The sequence below is a fragment of the Aptenodytes forsteri genome, unplaced genomic scaffold (genome assembly GCF_000699145.1).
Source record: "Aptenodytes forsteri isolate BGI_AS27 unplaced genomic scaffold, ASM69914v1 Scaffold373, whole genome shotgun sequence".
Classification (NCBI taxonomy): Eukaryota; Metazoa; Chordata; class Aves; order Sphenisciformes; family Spheniscidae; genus Aptenodytes; species Aptenodytes forsteri.
In genome coordinates, this window is record NW_008795579.1 from 214,649 (window position 1) to 232,882 (window position 18,234).

General features: G+C 61.4%; 1 protein-coding gene across 1 annotated transcript in view; it reads left to right on the forward strand.

The window, feature by feature from the left end:
• LRP1 (LDL receptor related protein 1) overlaps positions 1-17,577 on the forward strand; it is an 80,308-nt gene extending 62,731 nt beyond the window's left edge. Inside the window, 36 exon segments of the mRNA XM_009282292.1 lie at positions 214-354; positions 440-627; positions 894-1,077; positions 1,302-1,387; positions 1,759-1,878; positions 2,298-2,485; positions 2,745-2,950; positions 3,173-3,361; positions 3,588-3,736; positions 4,239-4,332; positions 4,787-4,903; positions 5,014-5,133; positions 5,661-5,783; positions 6,164-6,289; positions 6,570-6,686; positions 8,611-8,717; positions 8,928-9,060; positions 9,326-9,445; positions 9,988-10,110; positions 10,381-10,524; positions 10,615-10,749; positions 11,013-11,132; positions 11,429-11,700; positions 11,793-11,971; positions 12,252-12,358; positions 12,584-12,700; positions 13,074-13,250; positions 13,640-13,780; positions 13,851-14,024; positions 14,113-14,274; positions 14,554-14,728; positions 15,090-15,194; positions 15,394-15,458; positions 15,729-15,816; positions 15,998-16,142; positions 16,510-17,577. Of these exon segments, the coding sequence (XP_009280567.1) occupies positions 214-354; positions 440-627; positions 894-1,077; positions 1,302-1,387; positions 1,759-1,878; positions 2,298-2,485; positions 2,745-2,950; positions 3,173-3,361; positions 3,588-3,736; positions 4,239-4,332; positions 4,787-4,903; positions 5,014-5,133; positions 5,661-5,783; positions 6,164-6,289; positions 6,570-6,686; positions 8,611-8,717; positions 8,928-9,060; positions 9,326-9,445; positions 9,988-10,110; positions 10,381-10,524; positions 10,615-10,749; positions 11,013-11,132; positions 11,429-11,700; positions 11,793-11,971; positions 12,252-12,358; positions 12,584-12,700; positions 13,074-13,250; positions 13,640-13,780; positions 13,851-14,024; positions 14,113-14,274; positions 14,554-14,728; positions 15,090-15,194; positions 15,394-15,458; positions 15,729-15,816; positions 15,998-16,142; positions 16,510-16,650 (5,078 nt within the window). The 3' untranslated portion in view covers positions 16,651-17,577.
• The last annotated feature ends 657 nt before the right edge of the window (positions 17,578-18,234 follow it).

Consider the following 18,234-nt stretch of genomic DNA (forward strand, 5'->3'; position numbering starts at 1 on the left):
CCCTGGCACAGAGCAGTTTTGGAGAGATCCAAAACCACATGCGTTTGCCGCCTCCTTGGCCCCTGTCATGCAGCCCTGTCCCAAGGCAGGCTACAGGGAGGTTTGGGCACCCGTGCCATGGCTCCGCACAACCCAGCCGCCACGGTGCCCCTGTCACTCCCAGCTGGCTCGGGGAGGTGGGCCACACCATCTGAGCCTGCCACCCTCCTGCAGAGTACCCCACCTGCGGCCCCCATGAGTTCCGCTGCGCCAACGGCCGCTGCCTCAGCAACAGGCAGTGGGAGTGTGACGGCGAGTTTGACTGCCACGACCACTCAGATGAGGCACCCAAGAACCCACGCTGCACCAGCCCAGGTACCTGCAGGGGTTGCAGCTAGGGAGTGGGGCCGCCCGGCTGCCTTGCCCTGACCACTGCCACCTCCTCTCCGCCCTGCTGCAGAGAACAAGTGCAACGACTCCTTCTTCCTCTGCAAGAACGGGAAGTGCATCCCGGAGGCACTGCTTTGTGACAACAACAATGACTGCACAGACGGCTCAGACGAGCTCAACTGCTTCATCAACGAGTGTCTTAACAAGAAGCTGAGCGGCTGTTCCCAGGAGTGCGAGGACCTCAAGATCGGATACAAGGTAGGGGCCCGCAAGCTGGCAGGGTCGACTGGGATGCTCTCCCGCTCCCTTCCTCCTCCATAGACACTCTTAGCATGAGGGTGCTTCTGTCCTTCGCCAGCTGGGCAGGGGATACACACATGGGCACTTTTGGCCCGTGCTTGTGTGTGCTGCTCTTGCATCTGCAAGCTGTCTGTGCCTGAGCCTGCTTGTCCCATGGTGATGCCTGTCATGTCCCAGCGTGCGGGCCCTGGATATGTCTAACAGCTCTGGGTTGCCTCCTGCAGTGTAGATGCCGTCCCGGGTTCCGGCTGAAGGACGATGGGAAGACATGCATTGACATCGATGAGTGCTCCACCACCTACCCCTGCAGCCAGAAGTGCATCAACACTCTGGGGAGCTACAAGTGCCTGTGCATAGAGGGCTACAAGCTCAAACCTGACAACCCCACCAGCTGTAAAGCTGTCACAGGTGAGAGCCAAGAGCAGGCTTTGGAGGCAGGGATGCTCTTCTGGCAACCATGGGATGCTGCTGGTGTTGGAGTTGGTCGCAGTACTCTGCAAGGCGAAGTAGCTGCACCTGACTCATGAAGAAGAGCCAGGAAGCAGCAGGGCAGGGAGGGCGGCAGGTCCGCAGGGGATCTGCCCACGTCCCAGTGGCAGTTCCCTGACATGTCTCGTGGTTTTCCTGTGCAGATGAAGAGCCCTTCCTCATCTTTGCCAACCGATACTACCTGAGGAAGCTCAACCTGGATGGCTCCAACTACACGCTGCTCAAGCAGGTGCGGGGGGAGCTGGGAGCAGTAAGGGGCACCAGCCCCGTGTGGCCGGGGATTCGGGCTTGGAGAGGAGCCCTGCAAGGCAGGAGACCTGCCAGCCTGGGAGTTTGGGCTCTTGGCTTCCCAGGCAGATGGTAGATCCTGTATAAACAACAGCTCTCACCATGAGTCTACAGGAGGTCCCGTGTAAACAGTAACTCTTTGGTAGCAGACCTTTATAAGGTAGGGGTTCCACAACAGTTGTCTGTAGGTGCTTTTAACTTTTCTGCTGCAGGGACTGGGAGTTGAGGCTGGGGGCTCGCTGGTCTTTGTAAAGCCCCTGTGACCCTGTGGTAACAGGTGAGGCTGTTTCAATGCTTCTCCCTTCCTCTCAGGGGCTGAACAACGCAGTGGCTCTAGATTTCGACTATCGGGAGCAGATGATCTACTGGACAGATGTCACCACGCAGGGCAGCATGATCCGCCGCATGCACATCAACGGGAGCAACGTTCAGGTGGGGGACTGAGGCAGTCCCTCAGGCACCTCCGGTCCAGGCAGCTGGTCCTCACCCAACTCCTGCACAGAGAGGCTGCCTAGAGGGGCCTAGACTGGCACCAGGGCCACCGGGGAAAAAGGCACAAGCTCTGCTGTGGGGTCATCACTGGGCTCAGGGCAGAAGCCCAGGTTGCTATGGGGATGTTTTGTAGCACCATCCCGATCAGAGGTGGGCTCCACACTGCCCCAAAACAGTAGGCAAGGAGGGTTAGGGGAAGAGAGGAGTGAGGAAAGGGAGCTGGGCAGGACCATCTGCAGGGGCAATGCGCCAGGGAAGAGGGATCAAGGGTGACAACAAGGATGTTGTCACCCCTGAGGGACCAGGGCAGGATCTGATTCTCCCTGTCCAGCCCCAACATCTCTGTTTTCTCCCAACAGGTTCTTCACCGCACTGGCCTCAGCAACCCTGACGGGCTGGCTGTGGACTGGGTGGGAGGCAACCTGTACTGGTGTGACAAAGGTCGGGACACCATTGAAGTGTCGAAGCTCAATGGCGCCTACCGCACTGTGCTGGTGAACTCAGGCCTGCGTGAACCCCGGGCGCTGGTGGTAGATGTGCAGAATGGGTGAGAGCCTGGGGGACCTGGACCTTCCCCTCTACGCAGGGAGAGGGCTGGTGGCCCCCCTGCTGTCTTGCCGTAGTCCTGGAGGCTGAGAGATGGGACGGGGCCTTGCCTCCTCGCCTCTGGGATGCCTGGCTGCTTCTCCCTGCCCTGCACCCATGTGCCCAGGCACCTCGGTTTAGCCACGCAACAGGCAGAGTGTGGCCACTGCTGTGGCTTGGGCTGGACTCAGCCTCCCTCTGATTTTCTGTTTCATCCCCAGTTACCTATACTGGACAGACTGGGGGGACCACTCCCTGATTGGGAAGATCGGCATGGATGGCACCAACCGCAGCGTCATCGTTGACACCAAGATAACTTGGCCCAATGGCCTCACCCTTGACTACATCAACAGCCGGATCTATTGGGCCGATGCGCGGGAGGACTACATTGAGTTCGCCAGCCTGGATGGCTCCAATCGGCACACAGGTGAGAGCGCTGGGGCTTCCGGGGCGCCGCCAGGCCTTTGGATCAGTCGTGGGAGCAGGAGCCAGGGCTGCTGGGTATGGTCCCCAGCTCTGGCAGCTCCTCTGTGCCTCTGACCAGGGGAAGAGGTTTGTTCCCTGGCTGAGCTGTCCCTGGAGAAGGGCTGTGCTGTGGGAGTGGTGGCGCAGGGCAGCCCCTTGCTGAGCCGCCTGCTCCCCCTTGCAGTGCTGAGCCAGGACATCCCGCACATCTTTGCGCTCACCCTCTTCGAGGATTTCATTTACTGGACCGACTGGGAGACCAAGTCCATCAACCGGGCCCACAAGACTACAGGAGCCAACAAGACCCTGCTGATCAGCACACTGCACCGCCCCATGGACATCCACATCTACCACCCCTACCGCCAGCCTGACGGTGAGCCGCAGGGCTGGGGCCAAGGGGCTGGGGTGGCCCTGGCGCTGTGGAGCAACCCTGGGCAGGAGGCTGGGGCTGGGCACGACGTGCAAAGGGACACCAGGTTGGGCAGGGGGTGCAGGAGCAGGGGGTGCGGTGAGAAGGGTCTTGCAGCTGGGAGTTCACGTGCCACCCTGAGGGTCCCCCACCTTGGTCCAACTCGCGGTTGTCTCCCTGCTCTCCCCAGTTCCCAACCATCCCTGCAAGACCAACAACGCCGGCTGCAGCAACCTCTGTCTCCTCTCACCGGGCGGGGGGCACAAGTGCGCTTGTCCCACCAACTTCTACTTGGGCAGCGATGGCAAAACCTGCGTCTCCAACTGCACGGCCAGCCAGGTAACAGCTTGCCTGCCCCTGTCTGCACCTGCCTGCGTGGACATCCTCCCTGCAGCGAGCATGTGCCTGTACTCATGTGCATGTCCCTCCTGCCGTGGTTTCACCAGATCCCAGCTCCTCTGCTTGTGCCGGTGACCATGCTGTGCATCTGGGTGCTGGCATGCGCACGCCTTCTCCAGGCACAGGCAACACCTCCCTCCTGTGGCACTTCCCAGCACATACAGACTGCAGTTGTCTGGGGGTGCCCAGGGGACCCAGAGACCCTCCAGCTCTGGAATGACCTTCTGCCTGCCCCCCTCCCTCCTGCAAACCCCAGAGGCTGTGTGGCATAGGCTCAAGGTTAAGGCTTTGCTCTAGGTCAGGACACAGAGTGTCCTAGGGGTGCCTGGGAAGGGACAATGTGGAGATCAGTGCCCTTGGCAGAGTTCCCTGGGGACAAAGCCTTCTGGGGTCCTCCCTCCCCATTCCGAGCCACCCTCTCAAGCTTGTCTCTCCATTGCAGTTTGTCTGCAAGAATGACAAGTGCATCCCTTTCTGGTGGAAATGCGACACCGAGGATGACTGCGGGGACCGTTCGGACGAGCCGGAGGACTGCCGTGAGTGCCAAGTGGGGCTGACCACAGCCCACGGTGTCCCAGCACCCCGGCCATGCTGCCCGGCTCTTGCCAGCCCTACAGCATCTGTGTGCTGTCCGGAGCAGCCTGACGCTGCTTGTGCAGCTGGTCCCCCAAAGCCCTGCTGCTGCTCGGGCTTCAGGACAGCACTGCTGCTCCCTGCTCAGCTCTGGCAGAGAGGAGGGTTACCCCATTAATGGGGCTTAGAGAGCAGTGGGATAACATGCTGTCCCTGCGTGGGGTATTGTCCCATGGAGGACATCAGCCAACTGCTGCTCTTGGAGCAGAGCTGCCCCTTCACTGCGCCAGAGCCCAGGGTTGGGTGCTGGTTGCTCAGTCCCTGCTGAGGACCCCAGAGGGGAAAGAGGGAGGTTAAGGTTTGCCCTGAAAACATTCCCCAGAGCAAACGTTTCACCCTGTCTTACTCACCCCACAGCTGAATTCAAATGCAGGCCAGGGCAGTTCCAGTGCTCCACTGGGATTTGCACCAACCCAGCCTTCATCTGTGATGGAGACAACGACTGCCAGGACAACTCGGATGAAGCCAACTGTGGTAGGTTCTCCACCTCCCCTCATGACCCTCAAACCCTAGCAGGACTGCAGCATCCCAGTAGAGCAGAGATGCAGCGTGTCAGCTCTTGACTGTGCTGCCTCCTTTCCTAGATATCCACGTCTGTCTGCCCAGTCAGTTCAAATGCACCAACACCAACCGCTGCATCCCTGGCATTTTCCGCTGCAATGGTCAGGACAACTGCGGTGACGGCGAGGATGAGAAGGACTGCCGTAAGTGGAGCTGTTAAGCGTGTTAGGGATGGGGAGCGTGCATAATTAGGGGTGAGGAGTTCAGGGCTGCATCAGATCCATGTCTTTGGGTATTGGCTTCTCTCTGGGTGGTCCTCCCCTGGGCACGGGGCTTTCTCCTTACCTCTGCTCTGCGTAGAGCCTCTGTCCACCATCACCCTGCTGCCCCTATAGACACTTCTGTTTCCTAGTGGAAACAAAATCCTTAAATCCCTCAGAGTGGCAAGTTCAATATTTGCCGTGGATTTGCACTGAGCCTATTGCACAGCTGAGGGATCTTGTGGCTTCTGCCCTGTCTCCCTGCAGCTGGTCGAGTCTTCTGGGCCCACCACAGGGCTCTGCTTCCCTCCCCTCTCGTGCATGTGGTCACCAAGCATGGCCGGACACTTCTTGTGATGCCCAGAGTATCTGCATGCCTCTCTGCTCTGTGGGGCGGTTTTGTGGAGTGGTGGCTGGCAGACCTCTGCCTGCCCCGCTGCCTCTCCTGACTCTGCTTCTCCCTCCTGCAGCGGAGGTGACTTGTGCCCCCAACCAGTTTCAGTGTGCGATCACCAAGCGCTGCATCCCCCGCGTCTGGGTGTGCGACCGGGACAACGACTGTGTGGATGGCTCAGATGAACCTGCCAACTGCAGTAAGAAGCCTGTGTGGGGAGGGAGGGGTGGGTCTGGCCACACTGAAACCGGGAGCTCCCCCGCAGCCGGTCACGTCTGTGTGTCTTTGCCTGCGGGATGGCGGGTCCCTGCAGGCGCTGCAGGCAGTGGGTGATGGTGGTGGTGGCTCTGCCTGGATCTGTCCTGCTGAGATACTCCTCTCTCTGACTTCTCCCTGGAGAACTGCTTGAAAGGGGGGGATCTTGCCCACCCTGTTCCAAGCAGGGGTGCTGCAGTCAGCTCCAGGCCAAGTACACCAGTACAAGGTGTTCATCAGCCCTGTGGAGAAAGAAATGTGCCTAGCCAATGCTAACCCCACCTCCCCTCCCCATATCCGTGTCATCTTGTTTCTCCCCACCAGCACAAATGACATGTGGTGTGGACGAGTTCCGGTGCAAGGATTCGGGCAGGTGCATCCCAGCGCGCTGGAAGTGCGACGGGGAGGACGACTGCGGGGACGGGTCCGATGAGCCCAAGGAGGAATGCGGTGAGCAGGGACTGGGACTGGGGAAACGAGCCCAGAGGGCATCTTGTGCCCCACCTTCCCCGAGGGTCAGGCTGCCCTGGTGCTGTCTGTCCCCTCCACCTCCCCAGTGTGCCTGGGGCTGGGGGAGGTTTTAGCTGCTCCTTTTCCAAACCGCGTGGGCAAGGCTGGGTCGGAAGGAGGCTGGCAGAGAGCAGCACTGCCCACCCTGCTAGCTGGCGTGCCCATCCCTCCTCTTGTGCGGGGGCAATGGTGATACCTGTCCCTGTCTCGTCCCTCCCAGACGAACGCACCTGTGAGCCCTACCAGTTCCGCTGCAAGAACAACCGCTGTGTGCCCGGTCGCTGGCAGTGCGACTACGACAATGACTGCGGGGACAACTCTGACGAGGAGAGCTGCAGTACGTGTCGCCTTTGAGCCTTTGCTATCCTGGGAGTCGGCTGTGTAGTGGAGAGGGGAGCGGTTCAGGTCCCCCCAGCCCCTCTGCCTGCCGGTGTCCCCAGCTATGGGGGGGAGCATCAGGCTGGCTAGGGCTGATGGCCAGGGAGCCCAGGGAGCAGCCTTCTCCCCCTGGACAGAACGCACCTGACTCCAGGGGTCTGGCTAGCCTGGTCCCGCAGCCAGGGCTTGGCTGCTGGCTGTTCTGAGAAGAGGCCCTAAGTGGGACAGGTAAAAGGGAGGAAGTGACCCCAATGCCCTCCCCGGCAGGCAGCGCATGGGCCCTGCGTGGCTCGCAAGCGCCTCGTCCCACTCATGGTGGAGCAGCTTTGCTTTAGACCATCATCCCGCACTTTGGCCCCATCCTGGCAGGCAGCACCCTTTGAAACAGTTTGGCCTGGGAAGGCAGTGGGGACACACTGAGCCTTTGGGACGGGAGCTGTGGAACCAGCTGAACCTGGGTCACAAACCTGGACCTGGACCAGCATGTGGGAAGGCAGCCGGTCCCCAGAAGCCATGGCAGATGATCAGGTTGTTGCCCCTTAATGAGTTACTGCTTGTTAGTGAAGCTGTGCCAGCACCCGCCCTGCTGAGCAGCAGAGGACCGTGACCGTCTGCGTGGACGAGACAGTTCTTGGGGCTCTGCTGCAGGCAGGAGCCCTGTCCTGTCCCTCCGGAGGGGCCCAAGCTGCCCATGGGATGGCATCGGGGTCTGCTGCCAGCTGCAGGGGCCCGGGCCAAGCCAGACCCTCTTCCCACCATGCAGCATCTGCCCCGGGTCCCTCTGTCATCCTGCAGCTCTCTAGGGTGCAACTTTTTTTTCTTTTCTGTTGATTTCACGCCGTGTTTTTGAGTTTGTGCCATTTCACTTCATCTTACGTTTTTCTCCATTTTCACACTGTCGTTATGGGGCGCTCAGAGGTAGGTTCCTACCAAAATCTTTTAATTCCATGTACAGTCTCTCTAAAATAAATGAAGACAATAACTTCCAGGTGAGGGCAGAGGGGTCAGGACTGGACAACTCAGGCGGATTTACTGAGCATCAGCACCAGCATCTCCCTCCACTGGAGCCACAGTCAGGGAGGGTCCGACCCTGCTGCCTCCACTGCCGGGGCCCGTGCATGGCTCATACTTGGCTCCAAAATCTGTCCCACCTGACCCTTCCTGCTCCAGCTGGACACCCCCTGCCCCCTTCCCCTACAGTCCTGTTGGCTTCTGCACTGCGGCCAGAGGGGGCTGCCTGCCCCGACACGTCCTACACCTGGGGCCTCCCTGGGGCAATGGGGAGGGGAAGGGTTCCGAGAGCTGTCCCACGCAGGAGACTGCGCCACGTGCTGTCCTCCTGCAGATGGATTTGGCACCAACTCTGCCAGTGCCAGCCCAGCAGGTGCATTGAGCTGCGAGGGGGAGTCTGTCCCCATGCCCTGCAAGGTGGGACAAGTGTGCTGGCTCTGCCAGACCTGGCCAGGGCACCACTGCCTTTCCTCCTGCCTACAGCTGCTGGTGGGGCAGCAGACATGGGCAGCAGGGAGCTGTGGGGCTATAGTGCTGCCTTCAGTGGAGAATGCCTTGGGGGACACATGCAGCCAGGAAGCTGCCAGAAGCAAGTCTGTATGACCATAGTACCCCCTGAAAACCCCATTTCCCTGCAGGGAGCTGGGGAACCCTGGAGTGGGATGGGAAGGGGACTGGGAGGTGGTATCAGCCGTGCCCCTCTCTGGCAGTTTCCCTGGCTCTGCTTGCACCCCACCCTGTCCCCAGTGCCACTGGATGTGTGTCTGTGTCAGCCTGTGCCCCCCCAAGCTGTTGGCCAGGGAGACCTTCTGCCCTCGCAGCCCTGCCTGCAGCCCGTACTCAGGGGGACGCCCTGTGTTCTCTGTTGCCAGCACCTCGGCCCTGCTCAGAGAGTGAGTTCTCATGTGCCAACGGTCGCTGCATCGCTGGCAGGTGGAAGTGTGATGGGGACCACGACTGTGCAGATGGCTCTGACGAGGTACGGTACAGAGGGCAGGGGCTCCCTGCCAGCACCTTCGCCCTGTCCATGTGTGGGAGTGGGGACATATCCGACCCAGTATGCCTCTGCCGGTGGTCGCCCACCACCAAGCGGGGCTGAGAGCCTGGTCCTGGCTGCAGTCGCAGGATGGGAGGCTGCCACAGCCAGGGCTGTCTCTGCTAACCATTGTCCCTTGCATTTCCCCTGCAGAAAGACTGCACGCCACGCTGCGAATTCGACCAGTTCCAGTGCAAGAACGGGCACTGCATCCCCATGCGCTGGCGCTGCGATGCAGATGCAGACTGCATGGACGGCACCGACGAGGAGAACTGCGGCACTGGGGGTAATGGCAGTACTGTGTGGCTCCCTCGGGGCTGGTCATTTTTCCCCCATGCCCTCGTGTCTCCTGTGTCCCCGCTGTGGGTGGGAGTGCTCCCCTGTGCATGAGTCAGCACCACTCTGCCTGGCCCCAGGGCACGCACAGACACATATCCAAGCCCTGGAGAGCCCCCAGCTATACTAGAAATTGGAGTTGCGGCCCCAGACCGGTGTTTTGGCAGCCAGGCAGCACTGGCTGATGTGTCTCCTCCTGCCCCATGCTGTCGCAGTTCGCACATGCCCCCTGGACGAGTTCCAGTGCAACAACACGCTGTGCAAGCCCCTGGCCTGGAAGTGTGATGGGGAGGATGACTGCGGGGATAACTCAGATGAAAACCCCGAGGAGTGCTGTGAGTGACACCGCGTTGCCTCTCCCCGCTCCTGGCAAGGCCCTGCCTGGCACACATCTGCCTGCAGGGGCAGCCGCCTGCCCTGAGCACCCGCACGCCAGGGAGGGGTGACAGTCCCAGAGCTTGGGCACCACTGCGGGTACCCGGGGGGGCTGTGGGTGCCTCTGGCAGCTCCACACGTCCCCTCTAGATGGGTCCCCTTGAGGGCGGCCGGTGGGGCCAAGTGGGCAGGAGGTGACTCCGGTCGAGAGAGCGGAGTTGCAGAGGTGCTGAGCCAGGTGTGGGGCTGGCAGTGGGGAGAGGGAGCTGAGAGGGCAGGGGGCTGGGTGATAAGAAGGCTGACCCTACTGCAGCTGGGCCAGCAACTGGGCAATTGTCTTTGCTTCAGTCTCTTTGCTTTAGTCTCTGGAGCCCACTCGCCCCCGTGTGACAGGCCTCCCTGGAGAGCGGGCAGAGGCCGAGCAGTGGCTTGTGACAAGTGTGACAGCCTGGCTATGGCGTCTCCTTTCACCGTCACCGTTTGTTTCTGTTTGCTGGTGCAGTGAAATTCCAGTGTCCCCCCAACAGACCGTTCCGCTGCAAGAACGACCGGGTATGTCTGTGGATCGGTCGACAGTGCGATGGCATTGACAACTGTGGAGACAACACGGATGAGAAGGACTGCGGTGAGTGAGGCTGCCCTTGGGCACCGCTCTGTGCTCGGTGTGGATGGGGCAGTGGGTTGCCGCTGCCCTCAGGCTGGTCCTCGCAGAGCCCTGGGTTTAGCCCAGGTGTTGGGGGTTTGCTTTGCCCACTCCTTCCCAAAACCAGGAGGTGGGCATGGGCATCCTGGGTCCCTGCCTGGTCCCTTCCTGCGCCATTCACACCCTGTGGCTCCTGTGGGGCTGGGTGCCCAGGGACGTGGAGTGTCACAGCCGCTGCCCGTGCTCCCGCAGAGTCGCCCACAGCCAAGCCCAAGAGCTGCAGCCAGGACAAGAACGAGTTCCTGTGCGAGAACAAGAAGTGCATCAGTGCCAACCTCCGCTGCAACTTCTTTGATGACTGTGGAGATGGCTCTGATGAGGAGTCCTGCTCCCACGGTGGGTGGGGAGCTGGGGTGTTGGGGGGGCTGAGGGTGGACACTGGGGAAGCCATGAAGGCACAGGTGCTGACGGCGCGTCCCACCCCAGACCACAAGTCATACGACTGCATGACCAACACCACCATGTGTGGAGACGAGGCCCAGTGCGTTCAGTCACAGTCCACCACGTACTGCATGTGCCGCAGAGGCTTCCAGAAAGTGCCAGACAAGAATTCCTGCCAAGGTACTTCCCGCCGCTGCCAGAGAGGGCTCAGGGTCAGGCTGTCGGCTTTACGGTTGGTTTTTGCCAGTAAGATGTGTCTTCACACCTGTGGAGTGGCTGGGGTGTCAGAAATGGTGTCCTTGGGGCACAAACATGGGGAATGGGGAGAGATGGGGTTTCTGAGCCCTGGGTAGCATAGACCAGCCCCCAGAGAGGGGCCGGCCCTGGCCGTGTGCATGGGGGCACCCTCCTGGTTGCTCCCCTGACTCCTGTCTCCTGCCCAGACGTCAACGAGTGCCTGCGCTTTGGGACCTGCTCCCAGCTCTGCAATAACACCAAGGGCTCCCACATCTGCAGCTGTGCCAAGAACTTCATGAAGACAGACAACATGTGCAAGGCAGAAGGTCAGGAGGGAATGGGGGTGTACACAGATCCTGTGTGTGCCCATGCTGCCCTGCAAGACCCAGCCGCTCTTCCCTCCCTGCTCCTCCTCCTCCCCCTGCACCTCTGCCCACCCTTCCTTCTGGCACTGCTGAGGGCAGGTGCCGGGTTCTGCCAGTGCCGTCAGTCTGTCCTTCCCTGGCAGAGCAAGCCCCAAGGGGGTGCCAAGCTCCCAGTGACCTTGTCCCCTGCACCACCGTGGAGCTGGGCTGACCCCCTGCTCCCAGCCCAGCCTGCACCAACGGCTCCTCCTCTGCAGGCTCCGAGCACCAAATCCTCTACATCGCGGACGACAACAAGATCCGGAGCATGTACCCCTTCAACCCCAACTCGGCCTATGAGCCAGCCTTCCAGGGCGACGAGAACGTGCGCATTGACGCCATGGACATCTATGTCAAGGGCAACAAGATCTACTGGACCAACTGGCACACGGGCAGGATCTCGTACCGGGAGCTGCCTGCCTCTTCTGCTGCCTCCACCGCCTCCAACCGCAACCGGCGCCAGATCGATGGCGGCGTCACCCACCTGAATGTGAGCTCTGTCAGGGGCATGGCAGGAGGCACCAAGGCTGGGCTTCCAGCATCCTCTGCCCTCACCTCTCCCCCCCTTTCTGCCCTTCCCAGATCTCGGGGCTGAAGATGCCACGGGGAATTGCCATTGACTGGGTTGCTGGGAACATCTACTGGACAGACTCGGGGCGGGATGTCATTGAGGTGGCGCAGATGAAAGGCGAGAATCGCAAGACACTGATCTCGGGCATGATTGATGAGCCCCACGCCATCGTAGTCGACCCGCTTAGGGGGTGAGAGCCCTTTCTCCCTTCCCTCTGCCCAGCCCTCACCCCGGCTCCTCTCACCAACAAACCCATCTGTGGTGGAAGCTCCCTGTGCCCCAGCATCACTCTTCATGTCAGCTCGAGTTGCTGTGCCTTGGAGTCAGCTGGCCCGTTGGGGTCACGTTAGTGATTCTAGGATGCTGTGGGGAGAACGCAGGAGGGTTTCTCCGCCCATGGGGCGTCGGACTGTCCTGGTCTTCCCCTCCTTGCTCCCCTGCCGGGAATGACCTGCCCGTGTCCTTTGCAGGACTATGTACTGGTCAGACTGGGGCAATCACCCCAAGATCGAGACGGCCGCTATGGATGGGACACTGCGTGAGACCCTGGTGCAGGACAACATCCAGTGGCCAACAGGTGAACAAAGACGGGTGCCAGGAGGGGCACGAGGGGTGGCAAAAGCTTTGACAGGAGGGGTGTACAACCAGCTCGTGTTGGGGACGTTCGGCCTGGGAGCTCTGAGCCCCGTGGCAGGAGTGTGTAGGGGCGGCAGGGGGGCTGCTCTGCTGGCCACATGGTCAGGAGGGGCTCGGAGTGGGCTTGGGGGCCCATACCTCACTGGGGTTATGTGTGCCCCCTCAGGCCTGGCTGTGGACTACCACAACGAGCGGCTGTACTGGGCCGACGCCAAGCTCTCCGTCATCGGCAGCATCCGGCTCAACGGCACTGACCCCGTCGTAGCCATTGACAACAAGAAGGGTGAGCAGCACCCGAGACCCGCCAGAGCTGGCAGGGAGGAGAGGGACCTGCCCAGGGGCAATGTCCCCAGGATGGGGTCCCGGCATAGCCCAGCTCCCCGGGGCCCCTGGCCTGGGTCGTGCTGCAGGACAGACCCCAGCGCTGAGCCAGGGATGCTCAGCAGATGGCAGCAAGGGCGGGTTTTCCTTGTTAAATGCTCCACAGCAGGACCAGAGCCTGCTGGCAATGCTGTCCCCCCAACACTGTCCCCCTCATACAGGGTGGGAGACCCTGGCCTCAAATCCATCCAAAATCCCTAATCAGCCCTGCTCAAGGCAGTGAGCTGCCAGCTGTGCTGCCTCTGCCTGCACATGTCCCCTCTTCGTTTCCCCAGGGCTGAGCCATCCTTTCAGCATTGACATCTTTGAGGACTACATCTACGGTGTCACCTACATCAACAACCGCATCTTCAAGATCCACAAGTTTGGGCACAAGGCTGTCACCAACCTGACATCTGCCCTCAACCATGCCACCGACGTTGTGCTCTACCACCAGTACAAGCAACCAGAGGGTGCGTGCTGGGCCTGGGACCCCTGCCCTGCTCCCGGGGTGGGAGGGAGGTGCCCGGGGCCTGATCTCTGATGCAGGGTGCCAGAGGGCAAGGGGCAGAGCTTGGGGCAAGAGGGGACACAGCCACCCAGCTTCACTGCCCAAAGTGGGGGACATCTGGATGGGCAGAGCAGGAGGGGTTAGTGGGGAGGGGGGTAGATTGGGAGGAGGCCAGCTGCAATGGCAAGCTGTCAGCTGGTGACCCCAGGGCATCGGGGGACGGGCACAGGGCTTGGGCAGCTGTAGGGCCGTGGGGGATGTCCTAAAGCTGTTGGGGAGTAGTCATTTGCCAGGAGGGCTGTGGGTCACCCCGCCGTCCTCACCCCACGTCATCCCCTCCCCTCTCGGCAGTGACCAACCCTTGTGACCGCAAGAAGTGCGAGTGGCTCTGCCTGCTCAGCCCCAGCGGCCCTGTCTGCACCTGCCCCAACGGCAAGCGCCTGGACAACGGCACATGCGTGGTCATTCCCTCGCCCACTGTCTCCCCCGTTGGTAGGTGGTCTGGAGGAGGAGGGGGGTTCTGCCCGGCGCAGTCCCACTCACCTCCATCCCTCCCTCCCAGTGCCTACCACCGATACCTGTGACCTGGTCTGCTTGAACGGCGGCAGCTGCTTCCTCAATGCCCGCAAGCAGGCCAAGTGCCGCTGCCAGCCGCGCTACAATGGGGAGAAGTGCCAGATCGATCAGTGCTGGGACTACTGCCAGAACGGGGGCACGTGCGCCGCCTCCCCATCGGGTGAGGCTGCTGGGGGCGAGCCTGGGGGTTGGGGCTGGTCCTGGGCAGATGGACAGATGGGGAGCATGCTAATGGCTCTTGTTCTCAGGCATGCCGACGTGTCGCTGCCCCACTGGCTTCACGGGGCCCCGGTGCAACCAGCAAGTGTGCAGTGACTACTGCCTGAACAACGGCAGCTGCACCGTCAACCAGGGCAACCAGCCCAACTGCCGCTGCCTGCCTACCTTCATCGGGGACCGCTGCCAGTACCGTGAGTGCTGCCTGCCCGTGGCGAGCGTTGCTGGGGACAGTGCCTGGGAGATCGGACTGCTGGGTCCCCCTCTTCTGGGGGATGCTCTTTGGGGACCTCTGGGGACAGTGCCTGAGAGGGTGGACTCCCACGTCCCCGTCTTTTGGGGGATGCTCTCTGGGGACCCACAGTGGTATGATGCTCCATGAGGGACCGGGGCCGCAAGCAGCCCTCCAGAGGGGCTGGCGGTCCGAGCGGCCGGCCTGGGACTGCCCACCCTGACCCCACCGTCTCTTGCAGGGCAGTGCTTCAACTACTGTGAGAACGAGGGTGTCTGCCAGATGACAGCCAGCGGCGCCAAGCAGTGCCGCTGCCCTCCACAGTTCGAGGGCACCCAGTGCCAGGACAACAAGTGTTCCCGGTGCCAGGAGGGCAAGTGCAGCATCAACAAGCAGAGCGGAGAAGTCTCCTGCATGTAGGTGCCGGGGACATCGAACTCGAGGGAGGAAGAGGGGATGGTGGGCACAAGGACCCAAGAAAAAAACCTGTGTCCCTGTGGCTGGATTGTTGGGGATCAGCCACAGCTGAGAGATGCTGGGTTAGTAATTCAGGGCACCTAAGAAATCTGGGAGATCTTGGGGCCCCAGGAGGAGGCAATGGAGGTGTCTGTCCCCCAAGCCCATCCTGATGTCCCAGAAGCCGTCTGTGTAGCACAGCTGTGAGCCGTGCTGGAGGGATGAGCTAACAGCCTCCAGCGAGCAGAGTCCCAGGTGCTGGGTGGGAGGACACGGGGCAGGCCAGGGGTACACATGTGCCTGATCCTCTCTGCCACACAGCTGCCCAGATGGCAAAATAGCACCCAGCTGCCTGACCTGCGACAATTACTGCCTGCACGGTGGTACCTGCTCCATCAGCGACAAGACACAGCTGCCCGAGTGCCTGTAAGCAGAGCTGGGGGCTGGGGGGGGCAGTGGGGGGATATGGGTGGGCTACTTGCCCCCCCAAGCAGAGGGAGCACATGACTGACAGACCCCAATCTGTGTGCCTCCCCGACCCCCAGGTCTGTGCCCCACCTCTCCCTCCCCCTCCCTGCATGCTGTCCTGCCCCTGCTAACCCCGGTGCTCTCCCTGCGCTCTCAGGTGCCCAGCGGGGATGACGGGGACGCGCTGTGAGGACTTCATCGTCAGCGAGCAGCAGAGCAACCGTACGTATGGGGCAGTCCTGCCCCAGGGGACACTGCAAGGCCTGACACCAAACCAGGGGTGTCAGGGGCGCATCTTTGCCTGTGAAGCCAGGGTTTCCCAGTGCCCCCATGCAACTCCTGAACCCCATTCTCATGTGGAGAGGGGGCAGGTCCTTTCCCGCAAGGCAGGGCCAGCCCAGGCTGCTGGACCAGCTGCTGCCTGGGGCTCAGGGTGTTCGGGCACCAGCCCCCGCGCATGCTCTGACTGTACCTGCACCTCTCGTCCCGCAGGAACGGCCTCCATTGTCATCCCCATCCTGCTGCTGCTCATCCTCCTCACTGTGGTGGCTTTTGTTTGGTACAAGTGGAGGATTAAAGGGTGAGTCCAGGCTGTTGGGGGCCAGGAGGGAGCATTACCCAGCCAGGACAGAAACCCTCCTTGCAGGGCTTGAAAGCCTCGATTGTGCAGGACAAACAAAGAGGTCCGCTGGTGGGGTGGGGGCCCTGTTCGCTGCACTCGGTGTTGCAGGCACTGACCCCTTGTCTCACACCCTCCCCAGCGCCAAGGGCTTCCAGCACCAGCGGATGACAAACGGTGCCATGAACGTGGAGATCGGGAACCCCACCTACAAAATGTATGAGGGGGAGCCTGACGATGATGTGGGGGAGCTGCTGGACGCGGACTTTGCCCTGGACCCTGACAAGGTGAGGAGCACGGCCACTGTGGCACAAAGGGGCCGTCGGCTGCATGGGGTCCAGCCCGAAGCAGGGGATGCAAAGGGGGTGCATGCTGAGGTGAGGGGCACATTGCTGCAGCAGTGTTGGGGGTCCCTGGGGCTGCTCTCTATGCAGAGGAGGCTGGGGGGCTCAAAGGGGCTGCAAAGGCTTTGGGGGTGGATGCTGTGGGGAGGGATGGCAGCAGCTGCAGGGTCAGTGGTGCTGTACCAGGAGGAGGTCGTGGCTGGTGTGGGCTCTTGCCAAGGCACCCCGGGGCAAGGGATGCCTCTGGGGACTGCTTTGCTGGGGAGCAAGGTGTCCATGCCCCCTCCCACCTGCTCCTCCCTCTCCACAGCCCACCAACTTCACCAACCCCGTCTACGCCACGCTGTACATGGGCGCCCACAACAGCCGCAACTCACTGGCTAGCACGGACGAGAAGCGGGAGCTGCTGTCACGGGGTGTGGACGATGACCTGGCAGACCCCCTGGCATAGGGGCAGGACGGGGGCGAAGGGCCGCTGGGCTGCAGTGCCCAGGCCTGGCACAGACACCCATTGCAGGAGGCGGGCGGGGGCCGGGGGAGCCAAGAGCCACTGCAAGAGCCACTGTATAAATGTACAAATGAAGGATTATTACTTTTCTATGTGAGCAGTATTATTACCTGTATATTCCCCGGTACCAGGCCTCAGCGCCTCTCATTGCCAGATCCGGCTTTGGTTTATTTTAAATCTCTTTACATTGGGCCCCCCCCCTCCTCCCACCCACGGGACAAGCCAGCATTTCGGAGCAGGGAAGGCACCGCTGTCAGTGTGCCAGGAAGAATTCACTGGGGCTGCTGCAGGCGGGGCTGACAGGAGACATGGGGTTACTGCTACATGGGGCGCAGGCAGGAGGGAGGCAGAGTGGGGGCTGCATGCTCTCCAGCTCTCAACTCTGTCCCCCCCAAGCCCTGCAGCCCCCCTCTCCGGGAGCCCTGTTTCCTTCCTCCCCCCAAATCTGCTACTCCCCGGGTCCCCCCTTCTCCTGCAGTGTGGCCTCTGCAAACCTTCCTCGGCCCCCCATTCCCCTCCCTCCCCACCTTTTCCTCCACCACTTCCCTCCCTCCCTGCCATTCTCGGCTCTGCCTGACTGTTACAGCAGACAGGGACAAAGGCCCCCAGCCCTGTTGTGGTGTGGAGGGTCCTCATCCCCAGCGGGCCCAGCCCTGCAGCCCCTCACTCCGGCTTGTCGCCTGCACCTCGCCCACTCTCCAACATGCACATTTTTTAACAGGAAAAAAAAAACACCACCCCAAAAACATGGAAATGACCTAGCTTTTATAGTAGAAATAAATAAACGCATGTGGGGGGAGGGCGGGGGGCGAACCCATCCTTTTATTGGGGGGAAATGTTTTAATAATTTTTGCTGGATTACTTTACAACTAAACAAAACAGATATTGTTATAAATAAAATTTTTAAAAACTGAACAGGCTGCTGGTTGCTGGGAAGGGACATGCCAGGGAGGCAGTGGGAGGGGAGCCCAGGCACTGGTGCCAGCTGGGCCCCAGGTCACCAGGTGCCATGGCCCTGACCTCCTCAAAGCCCAGCAGCACCAGTCGTGGCCTGGGGAGCGGTGAGGAGGGGTGTCACAGATGGGTGGTGTAAAGCAGGAGATCCCACCGGGGCCTCTTGCTCCATCGGGTTGCCCTGGGTGTACACGGGGGAGGGGGGAGGAGTGCACAGGGTTTTCCGTACAGGATCCTGGGCAGGGAGCATAGATGGAAGGGAGCGCTGTGCGTGCTTGTGCAAGCCTGAGTGTGCTTGTGTGTGTCGTGCTGCCTGGGTGCTCTCTGGGGTGTAGCACCCGTGCTGCTGCATGTGCCACTCGGGGTGATGCATGTGTGTGCACACGTGTGTGCGACTGCTCCCCGCTGCCGGCGGCACCACCCGGGGCACCCCGCTGAGCACCCTGGGGCCCCGAGCTGCTGCAGCCTCGACGTCGGCTCCTTCCCCTGCGCTGCGGGGAGCAGAAACATCACGAGGCACGGGGCACTGAGCACTGAGCACCGGCCCCGACCATCGGCGGCGCGCGCGGTCCC